General features: G+C 39.9%; 2 protein-coding genes across 4 annotated transcripts in view; one reads left to right on the top strand and one right to left on the bottom strand.

Moving 5' to 3' along the window:
• TWF1 (twinfilin actin binding protein 1) overlaps positions 1-2,283 on the bottom strand; it is a 35,729-nt gene extending 33,446 nt beyond the window's left edge. Inside the window, exon 1 of the mRNA XM_062017134.1 lies at positions 2,098-2,283. The gene's annotated coding sequence lies outside the window, so the exon portion shown is untranslated. The remainder of the gene's footprint in view (positions 1-2,097) is intronic.
• TMEM117 (transmembrane protein 117) overlaps positions 1,889-24,381 on the top strand; it is a 217,284-nt gene continuing 194,791 nt past the window's right edge. Inside the window, exons 1-3 of one of the 3 annotated variants that reach the window (XM_062017084.1) lie at positions 2,438-2,591; positions 3,580-3,670; positions 4,599-4,903. In XM_062017084.1, the coding sequence (XP_061873068.1) occupies positions 4,627-4,903 (277 nt within the window). In that variant the 5' untranslated portion in view covers positions 2,438-2,591; positions 3,580-3,670; positions 4,599-4,626. Of the gene's footprint in view, positions 1,915-2,437; positions 2,592-3,579; positions 3,671-4,598; positions 4,904-24,381 lie in introns of those variants that run through there. The other 2 variants (XM_062017088.1, XM_062017076.1) reach the window with 2 other exon arrangements.

The following is a 24,381-nucleotide window of genomic DNA, read 5'->3' as shown; positions in this document are numbered from 1 at the left end:
TTCCAGTTACAGAGTAATGTGCAGAAGGCTGATTCCTCATTGCTGAGTGTAAATGACTCTAGAGAAATTGATATTGCAGTAAGATACATACATAGTTAGTTCAGGACTCACAGCTCTCTGCTGGAAATTGTGTAAAACAATAGCCTTTACACAAGTGTTGTTTTGTAGTAGAAGTGCAGCTAAAATAGCTTCATTTGCAAGTATCAAAACTAGGATTTCAAGATGACTCATTGACCTGATTTAGCCTGCTTTTTAGGTTAAACTTAGCAGTTTTACTGCTGGCCTGTTCACTTGCTGACAATTTCATAGCTAAAAGTTTGTTTATATTCTTCTGTTGCAGGTAGTTCCTGCTTTTCAGTGAGTGGGCCTGATCAGTCTTGTCTACTTGGATTAGCTGTTAATCATTGCTATTCAGGTATGCACTTAGTCAACCGAATCTTGATTGCTTGATTAAAAAAAAAAAAGCAATAGGAGCAGTCCAGCTTCTTTTTATACACGGGTGAAATAATACACTTTTTAGAAAAATACTAGCTTCCTCTAAAAAAGCACTTGCAACATGAAATTTGGGGGAGGTATATGGTGCACTTAGGCTTTTGGTTACTTTAATAGAAAAGAAGATGATTTTTATTTGATTAATGGCTTCAAAAACTTACTTACTGAATTACTATCTGAAAAAATGTCCATGAATGCTGTGTAGTTGTAGCATGGATTTCCCTCTGAGCTGAAGAGAATTTTTTTTTAGTGTGTAGGTGCATGAAGAGTGTTATCTCTTTTGTGGTGAGTGCTGCCTCCTTCTCTGTGAATTCTCATTTGTTGAACAGTAGACTGAGTTCTGCAAGCCTGGCAGTGCACACGGAACTGTTGCATGAACAGACAGTGCTGTACACTGTATTTTTGCATTCTCTCATTGCACATGAGAGTACAAGCTGGAACATAAGAGGTTCCAAAGAAATAAAAGGAAGAAATTCTTCCCTGTGAGGGTGACAGAGCACTGGAATGGGCTGCCCAGATGGGTTGGGGAATCTCCTTCTCTGGAGACATTCAAAACCCACCTGGATGAGTTCCTATGTGACGTACTCTAGGTGGTCCTGCTCTGGCAGGAAGTTTGGACTAGACGATCTTTTGGGGTCCCTTATAGCTCTTGAGATTCTGTGATGATTATTTTGTCTGAATAATTTTGTTTTTACTATAAAGATAGCTTGGCAGGGCGGGCAGGGGGAGAGGAGCTCAATAATGAATATTGTATCACTGTACCTAAACTGGAGGGTTTCATAGATTATTCTACTGGCAAAGATAATGTGGTTATTATGTCAGATATGTTCAATATAGTTATGTTTAGTTACAAAAATATATAAAATTGTATTGCCATAAGTACATATGGGAGTCTTAAGTCTTTATTTGGTGCTTGTTCTGGTTATGCTGGTCTTCATGTTATTCACCTAAAGACCCTTCCACGTTCCTCAGTGGACCTCAGCCACATTCCTCTGTACTTTGGCTTGAAGCAGGCAAATGTATACCCATGTTCCAAGTTTGCTGCTGTTTCAGGTCCCTGCTCTTTTGGAGCAACCTGACTTCATACCAGTACCCTGAGGCTGAGTAGCAACTTCAAATTGGTTTTGCCTATATCTTCAGACTGACCCAAACTAGTACATTAGCATTAAGACACAGTCATAATGCAATGCTAAGAGCATCCTGCAACCGTTTTTCTGGGATGTCAGCAATACCAGCACACTGGCACTAGGGACCACATCGCACATAAAAAGGCTTTGGTTGACAGTTCGGCTGAAGTGCAATGTCAACAACTCTGTCACGCTGCGCAGGGTTTTGTCCGACACGGTGACAGTTCGGACCGCGTGTGCGCCCTGGAGACTGCTCGGTGCCCCATGACAGCCCCCTCCTCCGTAAGCGAAACGGGTACGGACCTCTTTCCCCATGAAAGTTCTCCTAAATCTTCCCGCGTGATCTATTAGTGCCAAGCCTCTGTGCTTTTGGGTAATACATCCCCTGTATGTTTCATATTTATAGTTTCCCATAGCTCATTTACCTAATACTGCAGCCTTAGCAGGGGGAATAGAGCATCGCTTCACTTTCGCTCACCTTCCCTGGCGGGACACGCCGCCACGGCTCCCAGGCCCCCGTTTTCCAGGGTGAATAAAGACACCTACGAGGACGACTCGCCCGCTCCAGTCCTGACCGTCAGGCTTCGGGGGCGGGACAGGCAGGGGCAGGCGCGGAGCGGGACCCTGCCGCATCGCTGCCGCCGCGGCTGCGGCACCGCGGCCGCGCTCCCTCCCCCGGCGCTCGCCCGCGCCCGGGAGCGGAGCAGAGAGGAGGGGCTCGACCGCCGCCGCCGCCGCAGCCGCTCCCTCCCCGCGGCGGGCGGGGGCGGGACGCCGCGGCAGCGCCAGCGCCGCTGTCAGCGCCCGGGGGCGGGGGGGCCCTGCCGGCCGCGGGCTGCTGCGGGGGGCTGCCGGCGCGCAGCCCAGCGGAGCGGCGCGGAGCGGAGCCACCCGCCACTGAGACCGTACCGCGGCAGGCGCCGAGCTGCGCCGCAGCACCACCGCGCCCGCGGCGCCGGATCCCCCGTGGCGGTGAGTGGCTGAGGCGGGAGGGCGGCAGGCGCGCAGCCCCGGCCCGGCCAGGCTTGGCTGCGCTGCGGGGGGCCGTGGCCCTGTGCCCCCGAAGGGCGATGGCTGCGCGAGTAGGGCGGCTACCGGCCTCAGGGCTGCAGCGGGGGCAGGTGGAGAGGGGTCGGTTGAACGAACAGGTTGCGATGGGCGTGTTGTGCGCGGCTTTATCGGCACCGGTGGTTTTGGCGCTGAGGTAGTCAGGAGCAGGCTTTTTATTAGCGATTTAGCACTGCTGTCATCGCAAATACTGGCTTCTTATGCTATGAAACGCTTCCTAGGAAGCTGCGCCTTCAGTTGGGTGTCTAATAACTCTCGGATACCCAACAGCTGACAAAAATGTCAGGACATAAATAGTTGTTTATCTCCAGCCCCATTCGGGCTTTAAGATGGTTCATACACGTAAGGAAATCCCAAAACTTTTCTTCCCGTTAACAGGAAGAAAGGAGAATGTAAAATAGCTTTGGACATCCTTATGGCTGTAAAGGCAGTTTGATGTGTCAAAAGTGGTATTTGCTTAGGCTGCTGGGCCAATGGCCCTTGCTTTAAATCACTTTATTTGTAAACTTTTGAAAGAGCGGACACTTCTTTGTCCCAACTTCGTAACTGTCATGTTTGGGTATTTCTTTTTTTTTCCTATGTAATTTACACATAATGGGACATTTGCTCAGTTTTATTATTTACAGAATCTGTTGTCCGAATCTTCTGAGACGTTCTTTTATCCTTTTGATAAAATAAGTACACAATTCCTTGGAAATTTACAAATATAAATTGGATTATAGAGCTAAGTCATTTTGAGGGGACTACCTAAAAGGGAGACATTTTAATTGAAGCCATTTGTAAGTTTGCAAAGTGGTACATCATCAGAAGTCCAAGAAAGGATGAGTAATTGACTAGGGGTTTTTAAGGTCTTTTGCTGTGATTTGGGTTTATTGTTTTTGTTTTCCTGCAGGGCTTATGACATTTACAAAAATTGGTACTGTTCAGTTAAGTACACTGCATCCTTCAAGGGCTGTGCTGTAATAAACAAGGAATATTATTAGGTACCTCTTTTTTTTCATTTTTTTTCTTCCTACACTCTGTGTCCTTTGAATAATTGCAGTGTTTTGATACACAAAGGCCTTGTATCTTTGTGCAAACAAAGTGGTTCAACAGGATGAAACAACTAATTTCTTGTGAATAAAAGAAAAGGAATGAAATGGCAAACAACTGAAATGTTAGCCATGCTGAGCTGCATTTTTCCATAGCTGTACCTTATAATTAGACAAGTTTATAAAAAAATCTTCTATTCATACAAAACAGTGTATTCTCAGGGCACTCCCATTTTCCGGTGTTGAAAATATGCTTAATTATAGGTATACTTCCTGAAGTGATTACACAGACTTGCCTGACCTGCAAGGATTCCATTCTAGCAACTTTTCTGTCATGTTATTGCTTCATACCTGCACACTTTTCTGATGTTGCTGGGGTATACACTTGGAAGCTTCTAGGAAATGAAGTGGTAGAAGACTTACGGGCTTGTTCCATCTTTCTTCCATAAGGAGAAAGATTCAGTTTAGGCTTAGCATGCACGCTTGTGAAATCTGTGTTGTATTTTTTGGAACGTGTCTGGAAAGCACTCTTGAGTTTCACGTAGCTGGTCATGTTCTTACATGCTGTATTTTCATGCCACTTTGTGGAGCTGTTCTTTGAAAGAGGTAACATACAAATGTTTGAGACTAAAAATCCCATACTGTAATGTATATGTGTATGTTTGTTGTTTTGAGAGGGGAATGTTCAGAAGTTCCATTTTTTCTCTACCTGGATCTGACAGTATCTTTTGATTGAAACTTGCTTCTAGTTGAGTCTGAGGTGTTAAAAATGACTAATGATGAGATTATAGTAACTTGATTTTTGTAAAGTGAAGTACCCTAAGCTCCAAGGATTTTGAGGTATATATATAACATTGTGCATTTGTGTTTTTACATGCAGGCAAAGAACAATTCTGCAGTATCTGAGGATGGATAAAGACTTCCGCTACTACTTCCAGCACCCGTGGTCTCGCTTAGTTGTGGCTTACTTAGTCATCTTCTTTAACTTCTTAATATTTGCTGAGGACCCGGTATCTCACAGTCAGACGGAAGCCAATGTTATTGTTGTTGGTAATTGTTTCTCCTTTGTAACAAATAAATACCCTGAAGGAGGAGGCTGGAGATTTTTGAAGGTGTTTCTGTGGCTGCTTGCCATTCTCACAGGACTGATAGCTGGGAAATTTCTCTTTCATCAGCGCCTGTTTGGTAAGTTACATGATGCACCTACTGACTTCCTGATAATGGCTTCCATTTAGCTTTCTACTTAATGCTGTTTTGTAAGCTTTGTTATTAATCTCTTCAACTGTTTAGAGCTGTATAGAATTCAGTACATCAAAGCTGGAAATTAATGCCATGTCTACTTATGTGAACATAATTCAAAATTATTCTAGTCAAAAAAAAGGCTAAAAATAGTAAAAGCTGATGTGTTTGAAATACTTGGGAGGTCAGTGATTATCAATATTAAAAAAATACCCCTTTGCATCTTCAGAACAATTTTTAAGTCTTAGATAATCTTGAAGAATCTGTAGAAGTGACATTGCTCCTTGGGCAGTGACACGACATGTCTTGTCAAAAGTCACGTAAGTGGAAGCAGAGGCCGTTGTTAGTATTAGCAAAGCTGTGCTGAAGAGCTCCCCTGTGAAAACAGGAGTTCTAGAGAAGCAGGACCTGTCTCTTAGCAAAAAGTGAGTTAGTGACAAGGGAAGGTTGAAAATGGAAAAAAAACCCATGACAGTAAACGCTTCTGTACACACAGTGTGACTAAACTGGGGAACTTAGTGCACGTGAACTGTCTCAAAGGAGTGGAATGACCCTGGGTTAAACTCTGAGACTGCAAATTTATATGTAAATATATAGAGATAAAAAAATGTCTGTCATGGTCTTAAATGAGTCATGTGGTAAATGTAGAAAATTATGTGTCTGAGGGCTCAAAGCTGTCTCTTAAGTTTTAGAGATAAGTAGAAATTGTGGAAAAGATTACCTTACTCCCACTAGCTGCACCGTGCTTTGAAATATCTTCTAGGAGTGTCATTGCTGGTCTAGATGGACTATGCCTATATTCTGATCCTGATAGGACTGCAGGATAAATGGTTACCAGAACACCTTGAAGCACATGACTTATAGGCCATTTTCTTAGTTTGTCTCAGTCTATTAACATAGAGAGCTAGCCACTTGTGCTTCAATAAATCAAATGTAGAGCTGTTATGTCAAGGGATGAACAAGCAAAGCCACATTAAGAGACTTAATACAGTTTTCCCTTCAAGTGCTTATTCTGAAAAATAGTTGAGCATCTTGATGGCTATTTAGTGGACATTGTACCATAATGCAATGGTAAACGTAAAATGACCCCATAAAGAGAACATTCTTCCTTCATTCCCAGGTTCTGGAACAAGCACTCTGGCAATAATGTTTTCAATTCTGGCTTCCACAATAGGGAAAACTGATGAAACTGATGATAAAGTGGAAAATAAGCCCTAGAGAGAATAAAGGGCAGATTAGAGGGTGACTTGCTGAAATTTGACTTGAAGGACAGAACTTTCAGTCCAGCAACTGTATTGCAAGAGGCAAATAGCCAGCACTTTTTATTTTTTTAACTGAAAGACTAGACAATCAGTGGAACAACTTGTTGTAGGATGTAGCTTCATCAAGACGTGTTTTTTTTCTTTTTGGGAATATGTTCTAGTCTGATTACAGAGTAATTCTCTGTGTTCCATCTAGATAGGTTCTTATGCTAATTCCTTCTGGATTTGTAAGTGTATATTGTAGATAGAATGTAGCTTAGTATAAATGTTCAAGTGGCTTGAATCACCATTACTGCCAAAAAGAGAAGGTCTACCAAGCCTTCAGTGTCTGCTCCTTTGCGATTTTGTACAATTGCTCAGTGAAGCAGGATAGGGAAGTCACCCACATTAGCAGTACCCATATTTTATTTCTGTGAGGATCATATCTCAGGTCATACCGATCTTTGTGGCAGCACAAAGCTGGGATTGGCATTGGGAGTAAACTTACAGGCAAGAGATTCCTACCCCTCATGTCAGTGTTGGTTTCTGGGTAACCAACCAAAATGGATGTGAGTGCAGTCTGATTTGAGGCTAGTTGCTGCACATGGAGTTTCGTGGCAACTGGAGCCAATGTAGATCTGTCACAGTCCCACTCTCCTAACCCCAGCCACATCATCTTGGTTCCTCCCTGGAGCCAGCGTTGATGTTAATGTGATGGAACAGTGAGCCAGCTCAGGCAGTGGATCTCACAGTAAACCACTTGCTTCTGCTGTCGTCTACAGCAGTTCCTTGAACCAATGTGATTGCTTGAGTGCCAGAGCCCATGCAACAGCCAAAGACTGTGCAACCAAGACAGCCGAGAGCCGTGGCAGCCCTGCCTTGTGTTGGCTCGAGTGCTGTGGGACTGCACCCACACAGCGTGGCAGTGGAATTATGCTGTTGCTTGTGATACACTGTGAGCAGATGGTGGTCTGTGTGACTAAAGAGCTGACTGTATTGCTGACTGATGTGGCCATGCCAGCTGTAAACTAGCTAGTGCATATAGCCTCTGGGTCTCCAGAAGATTTGTACAACCCAAGCTAAAATCTTCCCTGCCAGTTATTTGCCACTTCGAGAGTGTTCATTGCCTAGAAGTCCCTTCTGTTGTTGAGATCCTCATTGAATATGCCCTCTGGATCTTCTGGCATCATAAACTCACCTCTTTGATATTTTTAATTTCCCTAGTCTATCTTTCTGAGAAGCTGCTGCTCCTGTTGTTTGTTGTTTTGGGTTTTTTAAATTAAATCCTGTTTTTAAAAAATGTATAATGTCTTGAAACCTTCTGCTTTTTAATCCTTGATCATTTATTTTTGTGGCTTTTTTTTTCTGCTAAATTCTGTTTGTAGAGGAAATTGTGACTGGTTGTTTCTTGTGACCTGTGTGTAGCTTCCTACAGTCAGGAAACCAAATAGCACCAGTCTTCCACTGTCAGATCTTGGCTTACAGTGTAAGCTGTAAATTGAAATTGAGAAGGATTAGTCTGCATATCTCAATTTAGATGAAGAGGAGTAGAAAGGATTTTCTTTCTCTGTGCCCTTCCTGCTCTTTTGTCCCTTGTGTTCTGTATTTCTTGCTGCTGAGTTTGCATATAAACTAGAAAAATAGTGTAGCTAGAATTAGGTTATAACACAGTTTACCATCTGTGACAGCCACTGTCTGATAGCCATGGCTGTCAGGAACTATAAAAATAATAGAAATAAATTCAAGCATGTTGTGTTTCTAAAAGTGGTAGGAGACTAGAGCTGGAAACGTTATTCAGACTTTATCTCTCTGAATTTACAGAGAGATAAGGGAGTAGGTAAACTATATTGTTGAGGAGTAGAAATCTCGACTAGAGGATGTGGTGGGATGTTTTCCATTGATAATATTCATTGCAGCCTTTGAACAGTAACCTCCTCTGGGACTCCTTCAAGACATTGCTCCTGACTTAAAACAAGGTTAGAAAACAATTACATTTCTTGCTCTTCAGTCAAGAAATAACTTCATTTGATAAAGATCTCCTGTGATAAGTATTTCCAAGGAAAACAGCCTTTGTCTAGTACATTCTTTATATCTTTATGGCATATGGTCAGAACCAATGGAATCTTAAAATTCTCTTCTGGCTGTTTTCCACTATATTCTTTTGATTCGTCACTAAGCATATCTTCTGTTTGGGTAGGTATTGTGTTCTGCTGTGCTTTTTATTTTTCAGTGGAAAATGAAAGGTCATAGATGAATATTGGAAGCTTGGGGAAATAAAAAATAAAGGTATATATACTTCTGCTATTTTTAGTTCTGTGTGAGAGTGACTTGAGGCAAGGAAAAGTGTAAACTATTTTACCCTTTCTTAGAGATTTCTTGATCTATGTTCTGCTTTATTAAAGGCAGAAAGAGCTTGCAAACTGATGCCATTTGATGACACTATGCATTCGGAAGATGCGTTCAGGTCTTTATTCCCAACTTGAAAAAACATCCTGAATAAGCTCTTGCACATTTTGGATAATACTCTGAGGCACTGTCTGGAACACAGAGTGTTTAGTGTGTAGAAAATGGATGCTTTAATCGTCACCTTCTCAGCATATGCACAGTTCAGTTCTGTGCTCCAGTGGGATGGTTTTTGGCTCAAAGTTCAGGCTGTGCATTTTGCATCAATGTATATAAATATGCTCTGTCATGTAAGTTTAAAGTAATTTTAATTTGAATAGACATTTAGCAGTAGGAATAAATGGGCAGTATACTTGGGAAAAGAGTATCTGTTTTTTTCAGTCTAGTGTCATTGCTTTCACCATTTTCCATGTGTAATAATCTTTAGTTTATGCTGCAAGTTAGATCCATCAGTTTTTAAAGATGTACTTACTATGAAATATGCGTGTGTTTATCTGTCCATTTTTCTGATTCTAAGTGATTATAAAAACATATCAAAATCTGATTAAAAGCCTGTAATTGCCAGGGAGTGTGACTAAATTTATATTTGTAAGTTCCTTATTAAAGGATGTAGATGGAAACTAAATACTTAATGTGTTATAACACATTATATATTTTAAAAAAAATATGGAAAACAAGATATATAGAACTGAAGCCATATTTCTTAAACAGGGGAATCATCATAATACCACAAGCAATTCAAAGCTGTTGAATAAAGGTTGAATTGAATGGCTTACTCTCTTACAAGTGTTTGCAGTATGTGGTTTGCTTAGAATTAAATGATAATCTGAGCTTCATAGACACTGAGGTGAAGAAATAAATCGGTCATTACAGGAATTGCACTGAACTGTTGGGTACACACTAGTGTTTTGGATTTTTTAATGGACCATAGTGCCATGCTGGGAGCAATTTCATAATAGACAGTTTCAAACAAAACACCCGCTGAGGACCTGTTGTCTAAAAGCATTACTCTTTTTGTCAAACATCTTATCTAGAAGGCTCTAAATGATATCTATTATAAACAGATCCTTCAGTGTCTACATTTATGCTGAAAGTTAAAATGTGTATCAAGCGAAGCAATGAATGTATTCAGATTGCAAGGGAAAATTAGGCAGAATGGGATTTAGTTAGGATGCTAGTGCACCACTTAGGAAAAGTGAATCTGTTAGGCAGCTAACAGACATTGGATAAATTTGTACAGTAGTACATATATGAATAATTAGTATCTGGACTTATTAGGGGTCATGTTAGTGTAAAATCTGGGCCATGGTATTGCTGTGACATATCACTTTGATAGTGGTACTTGCGCAATAGCTAATGAATCAAATCTGACCTGTTTTGCCAAAAAAGAAAAGGAGATATGTGATAAGATTTTTGCCTGGTTGTTTTTCAGCCAGATTGTTTCCAATTCTTGTTTGATAGTAGTTATATGAACAGTTGTGCCACCATCTGTAGGAACAAGCAATGGGTGTATGGCAATACTTGCATAAAATTCTAACCTGATAGATAGAACATATTCTTTTCTGTTGTCAGCTCTATATCTTACATTACAATAAGATCTGTCGGTTAATACCCAGTGACTTTTTTTCCTGCTTTTTGTTTTCCATTGATGACTTTAGCCTAATAGAAAGCAACTAATGTGATAGCCAGTAAAAGAATACAGTCTTCAAGAGCCTGTTCAGTATTCATTTCAATAACAATGATCACGTTAATTTTGTTGAAGACATTCAAGGTCTACCGTGATTGCTTCACAGTCAATTCACCTCTTTTGTTTCCAGTAAAATGTTGAAGCAATACAATATGATTATTTTGGTCCTACAAAATGTGTGCCAAGGGTCCAATCTCACAGTTTGCTAATAATAACGCACAAATGACTGTGAGCAAGCATTTCTGAGAGCCAGAATCCTCAACATGAAACATAAAAAGGGAGAAGCTCGCAGCCAGTCACTGAATGAGTGCAGACTCATCAGATTTCAGCTCTGGCACATTTCCAGTAATTAAGATGTCAGTTTAAAATAAACTTTATGATATTCATGAGGGAGACCACAAGTGACCTTTCAAATAAAAATGAAAAACATGCAAGTGACTTCCTAATTCCTTCTTTTTACTCTGGTATTTTTAGAAGAGCCGTAACATCTCACTACTTCCCCTCTTCAGGCTCAATGAGAAGACTGCTGTCGTCTGCTCTTAGCGTTAGTTGTGGAATGAATCTCATGCCATATTACCTCTGGGTTGTAAATTATAGAATTTAATTAAAGAGCTACAGACAGTAGCTAAAAAAAAAATTATTCAGTGGAAGCTTTAATTCTACTGGAGGTGCACATCCCATTCCCCAAGCAGCAACGTGAGACTGAGAAGAACTACATGTGTCAGATTATCCGTAAAGGGAAAGCTCTAGAGAATATTTAGCATCCAGGAACTGAAAACTAAAAATAAGTTCATTTCTACTTCATATTGATGTGTCAACTCTGTGTTTTGATCTTTTTGATGTGACTTTCAGATTTTTCTTTCCATTTGAGATGAGGAGTGAGTTTGGAATGATGCCTGCCACTTACAGCAATAATACGTTTCTGTTCCCCAACATCCAGAAATAGAAGTGACCTTATTCCTAGCAGAAGCAGCCTGATGGACATAGTGCAGGTGTAGGCTAGTGGAGGGGCAAATTTCTTCCATCTTTATTCCATACAGTGAAGAGATGCAGGGTATGTTACTGTGGAACATCACCTTGCCATATGCCTGATGTTAGTGTGCCCCAAGGAGAACATGATATACTTGGTCATGCTGTGTTCTTTCAAAGGCCCCCTTAGGCTGTCACAGTGACGTGAAGGTTCTTCACATAGCAGAAAACGTTTCTGTTTGTGTGATTCTGCTAGGACTAACTCTAGCCTTATAAAGTTATATATTTCTTTAAAAAAAAATCCAAAATAAACCCCCTCCCCCCACAAGCTACAAACATTCTGGGCTCTAAAAATCTTTGAACACATTCTCGTGATTTTAAGAACTATTTAGGCAATAGTAAGTGTGATTTATACATTTCTTATGGGTATTTTGCATATGGCAAAAGTAAAAAAGATTGTACATGTACTCACTATACAGAGTGGCTTTTGAGGAGGAAGGATCAGTAGTTGTTCCCTGTGGGACAGGTAGGGAAGTCACACAGTATTTCTAAATGTGATTCTGAGTCAATAACCTCATTTCAGATGCTGGAAAACACAGGTTCCTACTTTTTTCTTTCTCTCTTACAAAGGGCAGTAACCCATTTCCCCCTGCTAAGGGATGACAGGAACAGCAGAGAGTTTTTTGCTTTGAGGATTCACAGTGTCCCTGGTACCTCCAGGTGAGAAAGGAGACTCCCAGGTTCAGACTGGGTGTCTTGGTATAGGTAGCCACAGAGCAGAGATCATGTGTCCCCTCAGCCTCCTCTTCTCTAGACCTAACACGCCCAGCTTCCTCAGCTCCTCCTCCTGTGCTCCAGACTCATAACTAACTTTGTTGCCTGTCTCTGGACATGCTCCAGCACTTCAGTGTCCTTCTTGTCGTGAGAGACTCAGAACTGAACACAGTATTCGAGGTGCAGCCTCAGCAATGCCGAATACAAGGGGACAGTCACTTTCCTGGTCCTGCTGGTCGCACTATTTCTGATAGAAGCCAGGATGCCATTAGCCGCCTTGGCCATCTGGGCACACTGCTGGCTCTTATTCGTCAGTCAGTTAAGAGCCTCAGGTCCTTTCCTGCTGGACAGCTTTCCTGTGATCATGTGAAGTTTTAATAAAGGACTTTTCATCCAAAGTTTTTCAATGCTTGATTGAGCTAAACCATTGTAATTTCCTTTGTTTTCTAAGTAAAGTGAGAAGTTCTTACCCATCTACTGTGTTTCTCTCCATAGACAGCTGCGTTTTAGCGGAGTCAAGAGGAGTCAGTTCCACCATGTGTCACAGACCTGTACCTTTTAGGAATGCTTTAACATTTAATCCACAAATAGCTCTCACTTGTTATTGCCCAAGCCCTAGTGTGTTAAGGTTCCTTGGTCCTGTTTTGAAGGCCTCATTAGAACCGACTGTTATTTTGCATAGTTATGCAGCAGCTCAATCTCTGCAGCACAGCCTAGGAGCAGATGACTGCAGAGGTATTTGGGAACAAGACTCTTCTTTTGAAATTTTCAAGTAAAAATACTGATGGTATATTAATGATGACGCTGGTAATTAGAAAAACACTGTTTTCCTACTCAATATGACTATCCAAACCCATTTAACGTGTTTCAAGTGATGTCCTCCCTTAAGCTTAGCAAAGCAGGAATTGAAAATTTCTTAGATTATGTATCCAAATAAAGACACAGGAAAATAATTTATTAAGACACAGCTTAAAAATTACAAGCTGCAGCGATGATTTAATGTTCTGCATTGATGCCTCTCTCAGTCACCTCTAATGATAAATAATAGTATTAATACATATAATATTTTCTTTGGCATATCCAAATTGACTATGAATAATTATAGCAAATTCAATGTGATTATCAAGTGTTTATTAGTGTGATATATAAGATGTTACAATATTACAAACTTTATGGGTTAAACCAGTGGTACTTCTGGCTCAGTATCTGACAGTAACCCACCATGGATGCTGAGATGAAGGTATAGGAATAGGAAAGACTGTACTGATAACTCCCAGAACAGCTTCCCAGCCCTCATCAATTTGTTCAGAATTGAAACAAAAATATGTCTATTTTTAGATGCCTTTGACAGTCGTTCTCAAGACAAATAATAAAAGTAGTAGTTAACAGTAGTCTTTGTTCCTGCCTACCTGTTACCAAGAAGCAAATCCTTCTCCGATTTTTACATATACTCTTAAACCTTCAAATTTAGCAACTCCTTCATCTTCCTACTTCTGTTAAGATATTGACAAATATGTTGGGTTTGGCCATTTGCCTGAAGTCCAGAAAAAATAAAATGTTTAAAAAACTCTTATTGATTGAGAAGAGGCAGATTCTTCTGCTGAGGTCTTCCTGTCTCTTAAAATGCCTTGAATTTACTTTTCATCTGGTAGGGTCACTTTTATCTGAGTAGGACTTTGTAGGGTCACTTATGTACATGCTAAATGTTTTCTGTTTCAGGGACACGGATGCAGCGTGTGTCTACGAGGAAGCATAGTTTCATTTAATACTAAAACAAAAAAGAAAGTAAATCTGTACGAGATTCAGCCAAAGTCAAATATGCTAAACAAATAATGAAAATGAGAATTGTCAGGGAGGGTGTGAGAAGATGAGGCAAGATCGAGGAAATTGTTCCTAGAGTCACAGCAGCAACAATATTTAATTTTAGTTTACTTGAGAAAAAGGGGAATAAGACCTAAAAATTGAGAGATCCCACTTTTAATTAATAAAACCCCACAAATATCCTAGCTCTTCTGCTAATCTCTGGTCATAAATGTAAGTGACAAAAAATACAGATCTTAATCCACTATTGACAGTGTAGTGTGCTAGAGGTATAGAAAGTGAAGGAGAAACTGAAAACTAGTGTTCTATGTGAAGCTTCTGATGAGTAATTAAGTACTTAGCTCAGCATTCAATTTTGTATCACTTTCATGTAGGAAATGAAAATGTAAAGTCTTTGCAAATAGTTTTCTCCGTGCCTTCCACTTTGCTTGACGTTCTTGATACATACCAGCTTGGATTATTTCAAAGTGGTTTGGGGCCATGTTTGTATGCCATGTGCCTCGTCTCTGTGACAGCTAAAGGCTGAGAAATTGTTATTTAAATTAGAAATTACTTATGTATGATGTATATGAACTCAAAGATTAAACAGATTAAAAGGGGCATCCCTTTTTTCTATTGTATCTAGCAACAGGACAAAAGGTAATAGGATGAAGCTGGAACACAAAAAGTTCCATTTAAATACAAGAAAAAACTATTTCACTGTGAGAGTGACGGAGCAATGGCACAGGCTGCCCAGGGAGGGTGTGGAGTCTCCTTCCTTGGAGGTCTTCAAGACCTGCCTAGACACGTTCCTATGTGAACTGATCTAGGTTGACCTGCTTCTGCAGGGGAGTTGGACTAGATGATCTCTAAAGTTCTTTTCCAACCCTACCATTCTGTGATTCTATGATTTTATGAGACTGTGTTTCTGATTTCTGTGCTAATGGCACATGTCAGAACAAATGCAGGGATCAGTGGTGTCCTCAGAGTCAAAATCAGCACTCTACCCACACTCCTGAACTCTAGAGAGCCAAAGTCTTTTTTGACTCAAACGGTATGGTATTGTTATACACTTGCTGCAAAACTCTCATTTGATATTGTGTCCTATGTTGGTAATTCATAAATTTTTAGTTCTTCTGTTTTGTTCAGTTCTTCAGTTCCTCCCCATAGATCAACTACTCAAGACAGTTACCTGAAACACTTACCACATTTGCTGCAGAGCACAGGTTCTTCACGCACCTTGTCCTGTGGACCAGTGCCTTGGAAATCAGATTGACACCTGATACAATTATATTAGAAGACCAAAACCGAGAGTATAAATTTGTGTATCACTTACGTTGAAGTTTTTTCTGTGACCAGTGGGGTTCTACATGGGTCGGTTCTGGGGCTAGTCTTAATCAACATCTTATCAAAGTCCTAGACGAGGGAACAGCAAGTTCACTGATGACACCAAACTGGGAGGACTGGCTGGTCCACCAGAAGGCTATGCTGCTATTCAGTGGGTTCTTGAGTGGTTTGAGAGTTGGGCAGAGAAGAACCTCATGAGATTCAACAAGGACAAGTGCAGAGCCCTGCACCTCAGGAGGAACAACCCCATGCACCAGTACAGGCTGGCAATGACCTCCTAGAGAGCGGCTCTGCAGAGAGAGAGTGAGTCCTTGGCTAGCAGTGTTCCCTTGTGGGCAAGAATGCCAACGGCATCCTTGGATGCATCAAGAAGAGTGTGGCCAGCAGGTCAAGGGAAGTTCTGCTCCCCCTCTACTCTGCCCTGGTGAGGCCTCATCTGGAATACTGTGTCCAGTTTTAGGCTCCCCAGCTCATGAGAGGGAATTTCTGGAGAGAGTCCAGTGCAGGGCCACCAAGATGATCAGGGGACTGGAACATCTTTCTTATGAGGAAGCAGTACGAGACCCGGGGTTCTTCAGCCCAGAGAAGAGAAGAGAATACTGAGAGGGGACCTTATCAACACTTATAAATACCTAAAGGGTGTATGTCAAGAAGATGGGGTGAGTCTTTTTTTTCTGTAGTGCTCAATGACAGGACAAGGAGTAACAGACACAAGCTGAACACAGGAAGTTTGAGTTGAACATGAGGAGAAACCTCTTCACTGTGAGGATGACAGAGCCGTGGCACAGGCTGCCCTGGGGGTTGTGGAGTCTCCTCTGGAGATTTTCAAAACCTGCCTGGATGTATTCCTGTGTGACCTCATTGAGGTGAACCCGCTCTAGCAGAGTATTGGACTAAATGATAACTGGAGGTCCCTCCCAACCCCTATCATTCTGTGATTCTGTGATATTCAATGTAAGCATATATTCACTCCCTCTTTTTAATTTTTATAGTTAAAAACCTTATCTCTCCAAAGACATGTCTTAAAGCCATCTTACACCATTTTGTCTTATTGAGGGAAGCAAGTTAAGCCCATTCTAGACGTTTCCTTGGTGACATATCTTGGAAAGGTGAAGTCCTTCAGAGACCTCTTCCTCAGACGGGAGGAGCATGTGTATTGCTAAGAATGTCAGTATCACTTAGGTGTCTTCAGTATCACTTAGGTGTCTTTGACGTGATGAATGGCACTATTCATTTTGTGACTGAACTATTCAAATTATTTGAAATTGAACTCCTTTATAGCTAGACCTCTCAAGGAGTCTCAGTGGATATTTTGTAGCTCTTCTAAATGCCTAAAGACAAAATTTTTATTTGTTTTTCTATATATATAAGATGTACTGAATGTCATCTAACAAGATATTCCTAAAACAAACACAACTTCAAAATGAGTAAAAGTATTTTTGACTCCCTTGCAGATGTTTGAATTCTTTACTCTGAGAGGGAAAGGCTCTTCCTCTGAAACAGCTGGAAGTGTTCAGCAATGAAACTGAGAAAGGGCTCCATAACCTCAAGGAAACAAGTGCCGTGTACTGTTTTCAGTGCCGTTCCTTATTAAGACAAAATGTCTCAAGATGGAGAGCTCTTTTTTTGACTATTTGAAGATTAAGCTACTGTACACTGTCATACTGAACATAAAGTGTTCTAGACCTGAAAGCTGCATCACTATATAAATTAACACGCATCTAAAAGTTGGACACGTGCAACTTAAGAGGTGGAATGCTCATCTGTAGTGGCATTAGATTTCCCAGGGATCATCCTTTTTCCATATTAACAAGTAGAGGTGAGTAGATAAGACTTTGATCCCAAACAGTTCACCAACACCTTCCTCTTTTGATTATTTCAGTTTTGATCATTCAGACCTGTCCAGCGAAGCAAACTGTATTTGAGTAGCTTGTAAGCTTAGTTAACTTGCCTCTTCTAACATCCTCTGTGAAGTACTCCAGTGGAGAATTACACTGTCCTTGTAATAATGAAATTTGGAAAAGTCCATGTGCATGTCTCCTTACCAGCAGGAAGCTTCTCACTGGGAGCTGACCTTAGAACTGCATGGTGACTTTCATCGTTTATCCTCTCTTTTCCCATTTCTCATTGGTACCCAATACCAGGTGATGTAAAACTTAAAACTCTTTAGATGTGGTGCAGACTGAAGTTTTCAGTTAGAAAAGCTGCAATTGTATCAGCTCTTGGTTAAGGTTTTTATTGTATATGCAAAGAGCTTACAGTGACAGTCTGTGTGTACCCAGAGGTCGTCAGAATATCTTTCAGGGTATCAAAATGAATCTTAACTTGGTTGAGGCTCATATAAGGTTGTGTATGAAATATGAATGACTCACCTTGTATATCCAGATGTGGTTTGATGTCGTGATACTGTTGGTGCAGAATCTCTGTAGATCATATGCTTAGGTTTGTGTGGTTGTTTAACAGCTTTTCTTTTTTTTTTTTTTTTTTTCAGTGTTAGACTCTGTTTCCGATTTCAGGCATCAGACAGGCATGCAGATATCTCTGTAGGGATGCATTCTGCCCTAAGGTACTCCAGGAAAGGGTTTGGTGGACTTGGCAGTGTCAGGTGTAGCGTTGGACTGGATGCTCTTAAAGGTTTTTTCCAACTTAAATGATTCTGTGATTCCTAACCTTACAGAAACTGTGGCTCTTTACAATGTATCAGCTCCCCCATGAGGGTTTGCACACCTCACCTTCCAGAATAACTAACTGCAGTCCCTCAGCTGGGATTCGGTTTTACCAAGAGAATGAGTGATAACAGATCTGTTATTCTCATGCTGGGGTAATGATTATGGCATATGAGGTCCTGCTATTGTTTAACAGGGGTGATTGTAGCAATTGCAGTCTGTATAAACAACTGGCCAGAACCCTAGTTATCACAGGAAACTTGTTTTGAGAAGCAATTCAGACAGAAAGAATTCTTTTTCAACAGAGGAGCACCTTCTAGTGGTGTTGAGTGAATATGACAGCTAGTTAAATATTGTCTCTAAATAAGGAGATGTAAATATGCTGTATAAAGAACAGTAATGAATATTTCTGCACGCTATTTTTATGATTAAATCTATAATTAATTTAAAAACAAAGGAAAAAACAAAACCTGAGTAGAGAAAGCACACATATGGAAAAATTAAAAGATTATTGAATTACAGTACTCCCAGCCCACCTGTTACCCCCTCAGACTACTAGCTTACTAGCTTTTTTATGCAGTTACCACGAAACAGTATTTTTATATGTTCTAGTGTGGTAGTTACCCATTAGAATTAATTAGAATTAAAATTTTAGTTCATTATTTATTCAGTTCAGCTCCAAAGGGAATGTGCTATGGAACTGTTATTTTATCCAGAGTTTTAAGGATTGTTAACACAGTTTCCTCATCCAATGTAGTAAAGATATATTTCTCAATCCAGTATTCAAATTCATGGTTACTTTTGCAAATAACATAGTATAAAATGATTTAAAATTCATTTTTTCAGAGTTACTGCTAAATACAGTGGATATTGTGGTTTAACTAGTAGTATGGATTTCTACTCTTACAATTTGTATGTAGTAAATAATCATTTTTGGACACCGTTACATACTGTACATAATACAAATTAATGATGTGCTATTTCTAGAAAGGGAAATTGGGATTAGTGAGCAATGCTTGATTTTATATCATTACTGGAGATTTGTGCATTAGTGGAAGCTATCTGTATGAAACAGATATTCGTACTTAAATTTTCATGAATTCCCTCTGAATTTTGCAACTGTGTGAAAAAATGTCAAATTCAATAAGTCTGATTTGCAGGTGGTTAAAAGAAAACATAACTACCATTCCACTCTCTAGGCCTGTAAACATAATCCTGTGTTATCAAAGTAGGGAAGTTGACGTTTTTTCCTGAAGAAATTTTTTAGCATCTGGAAACTTCAGCCCAAAGTTGAATCAGGTCTTGCAAATGTCTTAAACATGAAAGCTCATTTCATGTCACTTATTGTGGTTGTGTCATTATGAAGTAGATGTGTTGAAACAGTTAGCATTTTTGCATCCTCCATCACATTGATTCTCCACTTGTCCTGTGCAACTGGAAATGCCAACACCCTCTGTAACCCCTGGGGTTCCTGTCTCTGCACTGTGAGATGAAGCCAGTGTCCAAAACAGATGGCATACTTGCAAATATTTATCAAAGACAAGAAATAAAACAAACCCCACACTTACTCTCTACATACTGAGAAGAAATCAGAAAGCTGTCTCTGGCCAGGGTTTGGTTTTTTCTGCTTACTTTAAACTTCTGATTAGAACTAGAGAGAGGGAACCAGCTGCATGGGAGAGCCCATCCGCTGAGGAGGTCTAGGCCAAAAATAGTGGTAGTCAGTTCTTCAGAGGGTCTAGCTAATTTTTAAAATTTAAATGAGCATTGTTTTGCTTGCTTTGAGACCTGAATTCTTTTTGTTAGAACACCTGTCATCTCCTGTATTTGACTGACAATATAATTACTTTTTTTGCTTCCAAATCTCTTCCCTCTCTTGCTGTCTGACAGTCCTTGATGGCTCGGCATGCATGGTGATCCTTACTTTCCCTGCACTGAGTCGCAGAGAGAACATTGCTTGCTTTAGTCCTGTAGAAGATCTGTGGAAAAGCCTGTGGTCAGATCTAAATCTCTTGAGTTCCAGTTCAGCACTGGGGTTAGTTGTGTTTGGTTGTTTTCTATTGACTTACACTTCATGTGTTTGCTAGAAAAGGGTCATTGCTCATTTAAGTCAGGCTAAGGTTTGTTAAGCATATTTGCTATTATTTAAACATATTAAACTATTTATACATAACCATATTGAGCTATGTTTGTATTGCATCTTACTGTGCCACAAAACTGCATTTTGGACCACTTACTGGAATGATCATTTGTAAACCTGTAGATGCTCCCAAGTGGACGATGAAAAAATTTGCTGTGTTTTCTGACTCAAAAGTGCTTTATAAATATATATTTTTTAAACTGTACAGTGAATAGATTGAAAACAACACTATATACTGTTAAAAACAGTATAAAAACTTGTGAATCAGTTTCAGTGCAGTTTCAGGAGAGAAGAAGAAACAGTATAGGAAAAAAGATAAAATAATTATTTTGAGAAGATGCAGAGTGTCACTAAACTGGTGTAGAAAAACAGAGATTGCAGCACTGTCCTTCAGATTTCAGCATCAGCATTATATAGGATATAAATACTGCAATGTTTCTTTTTCCTACTGAGAAATTTGGATAACAATGAGTTCAAAGAAGGAAAATGTAGTTTCTGTAGACACTACTGGTAAGATGATGAAACATTGTAGATCTAAAAATAAAAAAAGGAAGAGTACCACAAAATTAATAGGTCTGGCACTTGAAAGAAAAAGCAAGTTTCTCAAAGATACTAAAAATCTTAAAGGATAAAGAGTGTTAACATATATATAATACTTTTGTGCCCTCTAACCAACTTTTGTTATCCCATGAGGTCATCGAAGGAGAGACATTTTTTTCACGTTCATTTTATAACCTAGGATACAGTCTCATAGAATAAAAAATGTACACCTCAAGAACAAATACATTAGCATTTTCTGTTGCTAACGCAAGGTTTTCAGTTGCTTCCCTACTAAAAAATGTTCTAAAACATTATAGGAAATCAATATCTATTTTTACATGTTTTCTTTTAGCTGCATCAGCACAATTGAAAGCCTGAAGTAATTTTAAGCCTGAAGAATTGCAGACCTGAAGTTATAACATCAGTAAGAGTAAAGTCTACAATGAAAATGATGTATTAAATCTGTGTAGTGCAAATTGACAGATACAGAAGAATTCAAAATTAAGCCTGCCTACATGCTGTAATTCTGGATTAGCTTTAAGTTTCCCCACAGTATTTACATTTTACAGCTTTTTGGCAACAGCAGCTTTAGGTATTGCATCTAGGTAATAGCAGTGACAGTAATGTAGAACAAAGAGAGGGATGTGCCGGGATGTACCTTTATGAATCTCCAGCAATGTTTGATACAGTGGATGGCACTGACCAATGATACCCTATTCTCAGCTGCCTCTGGGTAAATGCTTAAGAAAAGAAAATGTCATCTTTTTCCTTGCAGCAGCAAAAGTCCATCTTCCTGTTCTTGTTTTTGTATTAAAAGTTGCATTCTTCTGAACATTTGTATTTCTATTCTTTTTCCTTTGAGAAATAACAAGGAATATGTAAAGGCTATGTGACATTTTAAGTGAAGGCAGAGTACTGTAAATTTCACTTGCAATTACTCACCTGTGGTTTATAGGCCCTTGAAACTAAGACAGGCTGCAGTAGAAGCCTGATGGAAAGACATCTGGCTACTAATGTCAGTCTTCTGGCTGATGTTGGCTGGACTGGTGGGAAACTGGAGATCCCGAGTTCCTGCTGCCCTAGCACACCATGTACTTTGTGAGGACATCATTCTTCTAGCTAGGTCAGTAGCTGAGACCTTGATTAGGTTGTGTGACATTAGGCTGAGTTTTACCTTAGACTGCAAAAGCTGCAAACTGCAGCGCTCTCTGATTATGGTTCACCTTTCCCAAACAGAGGAAGGCCCATCCATGCTGAGTCATGCAAAGAGGAAGGGATCGCACTGGTAGGGAGTAAATAGGAAGAAGGCCTGAAAAGAGAACTTAGGGGAGCTATAGAGGTGGCAGGTAGGTCCCTGTATGGGAGTCAGCACTTCCCATATCCTCTGGTTGTGGACGCAGTGTGGGCACAGGACTTGGCAGCCCTGAGACTTGGATGTCTCTCAGGTGTGAGCAGAGAAGCTACGTTTCCCTGCAAGGCAGATAGTGGACTTAGGCACATTACCTGTCTCTTCAGTGGTTCCTCCAGTTGTAGAATCGGTCTCAGCGTATTTTTCCTTCTACCTAAAGAGCTTAGGCATCCACTGATGAAAGCAGTGTACAAAGGTGAAGTATTTTAACTGCCTTGTGGTACTGATTGTCATACCTTTTTGCATAGTGACGTGTTTCTGAGAAGTGGAGAAGAAAACCTTTGATATCAAAATACATTCATTTGTGTATTTTGAAGAGAAAAACAAAGTTTTAGGAACATTTAAATGTTTTTATTTAAAAAAAATGGTAAGCTTGTTTCTTAATAAGTGTGAAAATTTCAGATAGTTTGTCAGTGATACGAATTACAAAGACAAATGGAGAATTGTGGATGCATAAAGATGTCATTCCTTAGAAAGCAACTTGAGGACGTTTGTAGCAAAAGATAGCTTTTCAACTTAGATGTTTTATTCTGCTTCCAAAACAATGTGCAGTTTACAGTAATAAATTAGAAAGTTGCTTCTCTGACCACAGCTGATCACTTAAACAGTCAAATTGTTCAGTCTACAGTTTGTTCTGTATTCAACTAATGTATTGGAAAGATGTCCATCACTGCAGGGTTTCAGAGTGTAGATACAGCACATGAAAGCTGCCCGTACCCTGCAGTCAGTTACATAGGCTAATACATTACTACAACTTTCAATAACATGTTCAAACTCATTATAGAAGTTGGGCATTTAATTGGATACGATGTCCTTGGATTTAATCCAAATGAAAATCTGAGTGACACCAGTATTGCAACATACTTGTCATAGTAGAAGGTGTTGACTTTGGTTCTTAACTGTTTATCATTTGCTTATTGTAGCAAAATGGAAGAAACTTAATTTTATTTGTTTTTGTTACTCAGTCTAAGCAATATTCTAATAAAATGTTTTAGGAGCATGTATTTTCAAATAAAAGTATGACCAAGTAAATATGAACAGATGTCTTGTACCATTTAAGTGTTACTTTGTAGAAAACCTTTGATTTCAGTCGGGACAACATTAGCATTAGTTCAGCCTAGATGAACAAAACCACTTTTTAAAAGTATGTTTAATTGATTACAGAATCAATTATGAACACACAAACAAATGTCTGGAAGCCTTGTCAGCTGCTAGGATGTATTCATAGCTGAGTAACACGAGGAACGTGAATAGCTGAGGGTAGGACAGGAAAAGATTTTTCACAAGTTTTTGGTCCTAAAGGTGGTTTTTAGAGATTACTCAGTGACTTTAGACTCATCCCAGCACAAGGCATGTTGTGTGAGATGCCCAGGCTGGGAGAACAAATGACAGAAGCACTGTGACACAGATACTTTTTGTAGGAATGCCTGTCTTCTTTTTTCCCTCTTATTCACTATTCGAAGTTTGTTGGGAATAATCTTTTTAGAAGAATGAGAGAGTTTCTTTGCTTTTCCTTCCCTTTGAGACCTAGTGCTAGTGCTTTGAGACCTCTGCTATAGATGGCTTTATTGATAAAAAAATCAGTGAGGTTTATAGTATTGTGTGGACCATGTAGGGTTGCATCTGGATACAGAAACAGACACGGAGACAAGGGTTTACTTTTGTAACACAGTTTATTCTCTATTTTTCTTTCATTGCGACACAAAAGGAGCAATGCAGAAAACCAGATTTTACTAGAGTTTCGGGGTCCAAAGAGTTTGTCCCTTGTTCTGCAGGTGAGCAGAGAACAGTGAACTGAGGAGCCAGGACACATAAGTGAACTAGACGAGTCTCCAACTTGTTCCTACTTGTCCCCAGCAAAGAGTTTAGAGCAGGGTGACTATCCATGCTGCCTTTGTCTCTTGCTCATGTTCTTGGGAGTCAGGATGGATCAAAGAATACACAGCAGAAATCAGAATTGATACATACTCTTTCGTGGCAATTTTTGTCATCTGAGTTGTCTGAGTACTGGATTCTTCCCTGCGAAAGCAAGTCCCTGCCTATTTGCTTCCCTGGTCCATCTTTGGTCACTTGCACAGCACAGTGGACCCTCCTTGGTACTCTCACAGGCTCATGGTGGAAGTTGCTGGCATTTCTCTATCGTGTGCCCTGGACCCTGCAGGTTTTTGTTAGGGTGATGCTGACAGAAAGTAAAAAACATCTAATTTTATATCTTCCTGTGTGAGTATACTGTATAGTTCAGTCACACTGATAACAAAAAGGTCATTCTTGTTCAGTTGTGTTTTATGTTCTCATTACCTGACCAGAATGAAACTTCTCCATAGCTGTTTCTTTGAGTCACACTCTCACATTGGCTTTAAAGCATTTCTTTATGATTGCCTTAGCTTTTCTTTTTGTACTCTGAAACACAGGCAGAGAAACCCTAGACTTTGCATGAGAATTTTAAGTA

This window comes from Colius striatus, chromosome 1, assembly GCF_028858725.1.
Source record: "Colius striatus isolate bColStr4 chromosome 1, bColStr4.1.hap1, whole genome shotgun sequence".
NCBI classification, from domain to species: domain Eukaryota; kingdom Metazoa; phylum Chordata; class Aves; order Coliiformes; family Coliidae; genus Colius; species Colius striatus.
This window is presented reverse-complemented; position numbering and strand designations above follow the sequence as displayed.